Below are 8,090 nucleotides of genomic sequence, written 5' to 3' on the forward strand. Positions count from 1 at the left end.
GTGGCAGTTTTTCTTCGCCTACTTGACATGCCTGGCCTCACTCATAGTACAGACACTTAATTGCCGCTGTCCATTTTGGTTTCAAGTAAAGTTTTCCTTTTCAAAGCATGCCTCAGTTAGAGATAACTTAAGACTGGCATCTTTATTCAGACTATCTACAGATTAAATTTGATTTTTTTAGTTAGACAAAGACAAATGGATCTAATAGGCAATATGTGATTGTTTTATAGATTCAACAACTTGTTGATTGTCATTACTACTTATTATCATTATCGTTATTTGTCTTGGTTGTTAGCATGCTTGAAATGCAAATTGCATTCAAATTGCAAATATAATCGAACAAATAAGCGATTGTTTATATACATGTACATTTGTTTATGTTTATTACACTTAAAAAAAGAGGGAATTTTATTTTCATGATCTGGATTTTCCTTTGAAAAAAAAAAAGACCTATCCTCATTTAAGCAACTTTATTTTGTTCCTCGATTAAATGACAAAATATAAATTTGGTTGCAGATAAAGTGTATGAATTTCTGTCTACATTTTGAAATCGAAAATTTATAAGAGGATTATAAAATATTATAATTTTTTTGATTGACTCCCTTTTTTAAATACATTTTGATTTGAATTCCTGAAAATAAAGTGAAGTGAAACATTAACTTCAAATAAATTTAAATAAACGAATTATAAAATTGAACAACAAATAACAATAAAACTTGATCTAGAATTGAATGAATTCTTAAAAAAATTGATTAAATTTAACGGTCTTAGCTGTTTTTTTCCTTTGGTCAACCAGGACACGCACTTGATTTTACCTTAGAAGAAGCTCAAGCTAATTAAAAAACTTGTAATTTCCATTGCAATTGTCACAATCAGTATTTTTAATGCATCAGTTTATTCTGTTTTAAAGTCGAGTTTCATTAAATTATTGATCAGGAAGTCAAACTTAACGATGACACGGTGAATTTTAAAATTGATGCAGGCCTCAAGCCCCTTTTCTACTTTTATCACTCTACATTAACATTTTTAGAAAGTTGGCCAAGAGAACAAAAGCATCGGAATGAATAACAATACTAATCCAAATGAAAGGTAAAGTGATTGGAAAAACATACTTTTCAACGTTAGAAATGCAACTGAAAACTGGGGAAAATTTGTCGATTGAAATCTGTTGTTTAAACAACCAGTTGTGGCAGTGGATCAGCCGGTTTCATGGATTTGTCTCGCTTTTAAAACTTTACACAATATTATTTACTTGTTGTTGTTGTATTACAAACAGAATTGAAAATTTCCGGCTTTTTGTTGTTTGCTGAGCCGACGACCCGATAAGAGTGTGGGAGTGGTGCGTGCGGTCAACGTGAAACTGATCGGCACACACTGACACATACAAAAAACAAACAAAAAAAACTTGTGGATATGTACAGAAAAGTTTAAGTTTGTTGATGATTCTGTTTGTTACTTTTTATTAACGCACTACCTGGCATACGAAATGAGTTTAAAAAATAAAAGGGGAAGAGAATTTGAGAAGTAAGATTTTTGGTGTGAAATCTAAAAGCAAGCTCAGTTATCATCACCCCTTTGTTGGCGTGTATCGGAAATTAAAACTTTCAAAATCTAAACATTCCATATAAGCACCTACAAAATACGCACTAAAATTTGTTTCGGAAGTACATATTTCCTGATTCACGTAATTAGTAAAATGACAAGGAGTATAAAAAAATGTGGAGAGTATTGTGAACTTACATTAATATCTGCAAATTTCATTTATTAGCCTTTTTTAATTTAAACGTCACAATGTCTGAGAGGGGCTGTAAATAAATTATATTTTGGCTGCTTTTTAAATTCAAATTCTGCTACTTTTGTCGTGCTGCCAGATGCTTAGAAAATGATGGAACCCAACACTTTCCAACACTAAACTTAGTTAGTGCAGAATAAATATTTTGGAACCAGTGGTTCGACTCTAATATGAATTAACGGTATTCTTCGAAATAGGGGCATAAGGAAGTCGGGTAAAAATCATGGTTGACCGACAGAAGATAACTTAAGTTTGTGGCTATAGAAAAATTATTGACCCTCATTTATCAAAAATATAATTTTTTTCAGTAGAATAATATAGTAATAGCATTTTGAACAGTCAGCAATAATGATTATACATATATAATTGTTTGATTTCGACATGGTGCGCTATTAGCAAATTGTATTCATGACGTCACAAAATTACATTTTTACGCCTGTCGGCGGTAAACAGCACTGGCTGATTCAGTGACTTTGGCAACACTAGCTTTTCATACGTCTTTTCTTTTTGCTCGCCTTTGTTTTGTAATTGCAATTGTTGTTATTTTGATTGTTCTTTAAATCCTGGCGAACTATAGATTTTGCAACTGGTTTCAGTGTGTAGGTACAAATTGTGTGTGTGTGTGGGTGTGGGTGTGTGTGTGAATGTTCAATAAAAAATGGAAAGGAATTCAAACTGTAATAGTTTTTAGTAAAACAAGTGAAAGTTTTTTTTACTGTTTTTCGTTCGTCTTTGTTTTGTAATTGTAATTGTTATTTTGTTTGTCATGCACTAATACTAAGTTGTCTTTGCCCTGCCAATATTCACACAATTACAATTATACGGCTGCTAGTGGATGTCACCAGGTTTGGGGTCTCTTTTTCTCTTCTCTATGTTGGCCTCAATGTGATTGTGACAGTGTTATATATACATACATGCATATATATATTCATGTACATACATAACAAATCAAATTCGTATCGAATTGTAAATTGGAAAAAGAAGGCCTTGCATTTTTTGGTGTGTGTATGTTTGTGTCTGTTGCGACAGGTACTTGGGTCGTACTACCCAATCAAATTAATAATAAAGAATGAGTTCCAATAAGAAAAACTTTTGATTGATATACACATACATATCCTAAGAGTATGTAGAGCAGTATAAACAACCTAGAATCAGGCCTCCCGAAGGCTATCTGTGACGACACAGTAAGATAGAAGTCCAACAGTCATGGCTCTACATATATGTATATAGTGTGTGTGTGTGTGTGTAGACAGGGTCAAGGCCAGTTTTTTTTCATCTATTTGGATATACATACATACATATGTACATTTACACAAAAAATTAATAGACAAATTTTCTGATCCCATTTTTATATCTCCTGTTAGATTCTATTGACTGGGTAGAACAGGGAGGTAGAGGAAAGTAAGGCTGAAGGAAGGAAGGCAGGTTAAGGTAACCGAGTATCGCTCTGGCTGTGGCTACTTCTGAGCAAAAGATGAGCGATACCAAAGACGAAGCTCTAAAATGGAAATGTGAAATATGCACCTATGAGAATTATCCATCCTCACTGAAATGCACGATGTGCCAGGCCTCCAAGCCATTGCTTAACGAGGATATATTTCGGTAAGGCCATCGTCCTTGACATTGACAATTACCGAGGACAATGTGTAATTTTTGGCTCGCCCTCTCATAGGCTCAGTCCATCGTCGCAACAGGATATAAGCAGCAGCAACAACTACAACTCAGAAGAGGCGGCAGCTGGTATTGCCGCCGTTGAACCCACATCCACATGCTACGCTCAATCCCAGGCGCGTCAGACCAATCTTACTATCGATGGAGAGAAATGGGCCTGCAGGGTATGCACTTATCTGAATTGGCCTCGAAGTTTGCGGTGTGTGCAATGTTATACCAAACGTGGCGGAGCAGCCATAGAATTGGATAATGATAATGAAGCGGATAAGGAGGATGGCGGCGTTAGTGGATCTGGTCAAGCTTTGCAAGCGCTGCGCATTAGTGGATCGGATACGGATCTTGGCTGCCGCCGACCAATCGACGCGACCGATGGCCGACAGCAGCATCTTCAACTGATTAGCGGAGGAGGTGGTGCCGCAGCCTCCAATCGCCTAAGTCCAAGTCCAAGCGTTGACGATTCAACGCATCTCAACAATCTGGCCAATACTAACTCTCTCAATCAGCATCAACAATCACACCAACAACAGCAGCAGCGGGAATCCTCTTCGTCCGTCTCGCTGCAGCAAAAACATTGCTTTGTGGCCAAATGGGCCTGTAATGTAAGTTTTGAGATGTAATTCCAAGTCATTTCGTACATTACATTAATAATTCGTTACAGTCCTGCACCTATGAAAACTGGCCCAAAAGCCTCAAGTGTTCCATGTGTGGTAAAACGAAGGAACGGGATAGCAGTAGATCTGGTTCGCAAATCGATTTACATGCCGGTGGTGCAAGCATAATCGAAGATGAGGAGCAACAAAATACAAATGACACAGTTAGCGTCAATAATTCGTTTAATAAGAAGCACATTTACCAACTAGGTAAGATATATAATTGTGTTATAACTACAATTGCATCGATTATTTAAAGGTAGAAGAAACCGTCTAATTGTTAATGCGTAGTGGTTTCTTTATATCGATTTTTAGGGAGCCAAGACAGTTTAATAATAATTCTCTCCTTCACTTCAAGGTTCTTCGGAAACCATCAACAACTGTGATACGCTTCAGGAGCGCCAAGAGCGTCGCCAACGTCAGATTAGACAAAAGGTCGACTGGCAGTGGTTAAATGCTTGTCTGGGCGTTGTGGATAACAATTATAGCGCCGTGGAGGCTTATCTCTCGTGCGGTGGCAATCCGGCTCGTTCGTTGACAAGCACCGAAATTGCCGCCCTCAATCGAAATTCGGCCTTTGATGTGGGACACACATTAATCCATCTGGCAATACGTTTTCATCGTGAAGAGATGCTGCCCATGCTGTTGGCTCAGATTTCTGGCTCGGGTCCGGGCATTAAACGTGTACCGTCATATGTGGCCCCAGATTTGGCTGCCGATATACGTCGTCATTTTGCCAATACACTTCGCCTGCGCAAGACTGGGTTGGCATGCCATTATGTCCAAAAAGCATGCCACATTCGCCCTGCCCGCCGAAATCGAGGAGCTGCCCATACAAATTCAAGACCAACTCTATGATGAGCTACTGGATCGTGATGCCCAGAAGCAGTTAGAGTCACCGCCTCCAGCGCTTAATTGGTCTCTGGAGATAACAGCTCGTCTGAGCTCTCGTTTGTTGGTGCTGTGGAATCGTAGTGCTGGAGATTGCCTTCTGGATTCGGCCATGCAGGCCACATGGGGTGTTTTCGATCGTGACAATATTTTAAGGCGTGCTTTGGCCGACACTTTGCATCAATGTGGTCATGTGTAAGTGAAAACTTCTAGCACACATAAACAGAGTACATATATAAATATTTGTTTAAATTCATTATTTTAGGTTCTTTACACGTTGGAAAGAGTATGAAATGCTACAAGCATCGATGCTTCCTTTTACACTCGAGGATTCGCAGTGGGAGGAAGACTGGAGCACTCTTTTATCGTTAGCCAGTCAACCAGGCTCATCACTGGAGCAATTGCACATCTTTGCGCTGGCACACATTCTTCGGCGTCCTATTATAGTTTACGGAGTGAAATATGTTAAAAGCTTTCGGGGTGAAGATATTGGCTATGCCCGGTTTGAGGGTAATTCTTGTTCTCTCATTTGCTAGAGATAATTACTATGATTCATTTTCAGGCGTCTATCTACCTTTATTCTGGGATCAAAACTTTTGCACCAAATCTCCCATCGCTCTAGGCTATACACGGGGACATTTTAGCGCTTTAGTGCCGATGGAACCTTTTTCTCGCATAGATGGCCGACGTGATGATGTCGAGGATATGACCTACCTGCCACTTATGGACTGCGAGCTGAAACTCTTGCCCATACATTTTCTAACGCAATCAGAGGTGAGTTCTACTTTTAGTTATAAATAATTAGTTTTATTAATGAGGCCTACAACAAATGAACACATATAGTTATGAGTAGATTTCGAATTATTTATAATTTTCTAAAGAAAAAAAAAGCAACTCATTGTCAGTCCATCAAAAGTCAATTAAGTCCAGGGCTATCAGTTATTCAATTATTGTTTTCATAAACATACATACATCATTACTTATTTCCATTCATGGCTGCATTGTAGGTGGGCAACGAGGAGTCTATAATGCGTCAATGGCTAGACGTTTGTGTAACAGATGGTGGTCTGTTGGTGGCGCAACAAAAACTTGGCAAACGTCCACTCCTGGTAGCACAAATGCTGGAGGAGTGGCTGAATCATTATAGGCGTATTGCGTGAGTTTAACTTGTTTGTAAAATATCTTTTTACAGAATATTGTATTGATCCGTGCATTCATATTTTCCTTATCCTCCATAGGCAAGTCATAACCGCACCGTTTGTGCGCCGACCGCAGATAACCCATTATTCCAGTGACGGGGACTCGGATGAGGAGTAAAATTAGCATCACACGTCCACCAACACCACACTACATTACACACACACACAACCACAGAGCTCATAGTTGAATTTCGCTTAGTAAAAAGAAATCAGAAACCGATTCACATGCAGTTAGCTAATGAAACCTATATAGAGAGTACGTATATTCAATTATATATGTATATAGAAAGTATAGAGGCAATCTTAAACTCTAAATAAATTGAAAGCAACAGATCGATGCCAAGAAAGAAAGTACGAAAATACATTATTAGCTACCGTAAATCATATCCGTTTCCAACATTCAACATTCGTTGATTTTAGTCAAAACTATTATTGCATTGTAAACCATTTAGAGAAGAACAAAATGAAATCAGCATATACTGTTAGATATAATTACAAAACGCATACACATAATAAGAAAGAAAAAATACAAACAGAACAATCTATTGAGTCAATGATGAAGGGCCGCCAGTCGACCGCTATGCGAAATTGAGAATCGAGTAAAACCCACAGACACACACAGACTACACATCGTAATTAATGTGTAGGTATGTACAATGTTGATATATAAAAAAGAAATACCAATCCTTATGTATAACTATGTATGTACGTTTAAATTATTCTAAATCTCGATGTACTATTAAATTTTAAACAAGTGAAAAAGAAAACACAATACAAATGTGTGGGTAAAGTTACAAGTTATATATTTACAAATAAGCGTCATTGAAATGTTTATTGATAGTTTTTAAAACACTTTTTTGGAATTATTATGAGAATCATTACACAAACACACACATATGTGTATACTGTATGCATACAAATGAATATTTATACAATTGTATGTACTTTATATACTAATTAATTAGTATATTCGTATGCATATGTATATATATGTGACTTATATAGAACTCCTATGGTTCCAAAAGTTGAACAAAGGGCCACTAATATTATGAATTTTATTCTAACTGTATTATAAATGGAATTTTATCTCATTATACCTTTTTGTTAGTAATGTTATTAAAAATTATTATATCTTAAGAAAGCTTACTGTGCAAATGTACACGCAAAACGCATACAAAAAAAAAAAAAAAAAAAAAAAACACTTATTGAAATAAAAGATTTTGAGGTGAAGAATCTGTAAAAGACTATTCTATTTCTATCTTTTCTTCATGAAAACCTTATCTATGGATGGGTTACAATCTAATCAAATTCTTTTTATGATAGTCGTAGTAGTATATAGTTTGTAAATGATTCTTGTTATTCTAAATAATTGTCCAATTGGCAATTCAAAATGAATTTGAAAAATCGGTATGTAGCGCCAAATGTATATCGAAACTCGCAAATGATGCTGTTAAATTTTAACAGAACTTCGCGTACCTGAGAGCCCATTCGATATTTTCGATGTTTTGAGTGAAAAAATTCGATATATCGATACTATCGAAATATTTGCGGTCTTTTATTTTCATTTGAATTCAAAAATTAAAAATTGTTCATTTTATAATGTATATATGAAGAGAAACAAAAATGATAGTACTTTGGTAAAAATAACATTTTATATTGCTTCATTGCAAATGTATTTTCATACTTATTATAAATATATATATTATGGTTTTTTGGCCACCGTATTTTCAGCTTCCACATTGCAGATGCCGCCATCTATACATATGTATGTACATATAAAATTAGTTTCACGTTTCTAAGAATAAAATAAAATATAATAATCACCCTTGTTACTGTCAATCAGAAACTTGTCCATTCCGTAATCCAACAAATTCGATGGTGGCGCAG

At 36.2% G+C, this 8,090-nt stretch overlaps 1 protein-coding gene and 1 long non-coding RNA gene across 2 annotated transcripts; one reads left to right on the plus strand and one right to left on the minus strand.

Annotated features, from left to right (window-relative positions):
- Positions 1-2,266: 2,266 nt before the first annotated feature.
- Positions 2,267-6,881, plus strand: trbd (trabid). Its single transcript, XM_068298178.1, is given in 10 exon segments — positions 2,267-2,391; positions 3,157-3,394; positions 3,465-4,062; positions 4,122-4,323; positions 4,472-4,899; positions 4,901-5,199; positions 5,270-5,514; positions 5,567-5,778; positions 6,012-6,160; positions 6,243-6,881. Coding segments are annotated over 9 exon segments (2,340 nt in total). The 5' UTR covers positions 2,267-2,391; positions 3,157-3,266; the 3' UTR covers positions 6,322-6,881.
- Positions 6,882-7,833: 952 nt separating this feature from the next.
- On the minus strand, positions 7,834-8,059 carry LOC137583145 (uncharacterized). The gene is made up of 2 exons (XR_011033370.1): positions 8,028-8,059; positions 7,834-7,958 (listed from the first exon to the last, which is right to left on the minus strand). It is a non-coding gene; the product is annotated as an uncharacterized lncRNA (long non-coding RNA).
- Positions 8,060-8,090: the final 31 nt, after the last annotated feature.

The sequence above is a fragment of the Drosophila tropicalis genome, unplaced genomic scaffold, assembly GCF_018151085.1.
Source record: "Drosophila tropicalis isolate 14030-0801.00 unplaced genomic scaffold, ASM1815108v1 contig_859, whole genome shotgun sequence".
Classification (NCBI taxonomy): domain Eukaryota; kingdom Metazoa; phylum Arthropoda; class Insecta; order Diptera; family Drosophilidae; genus Drosophila; species Drosophila tropicalis.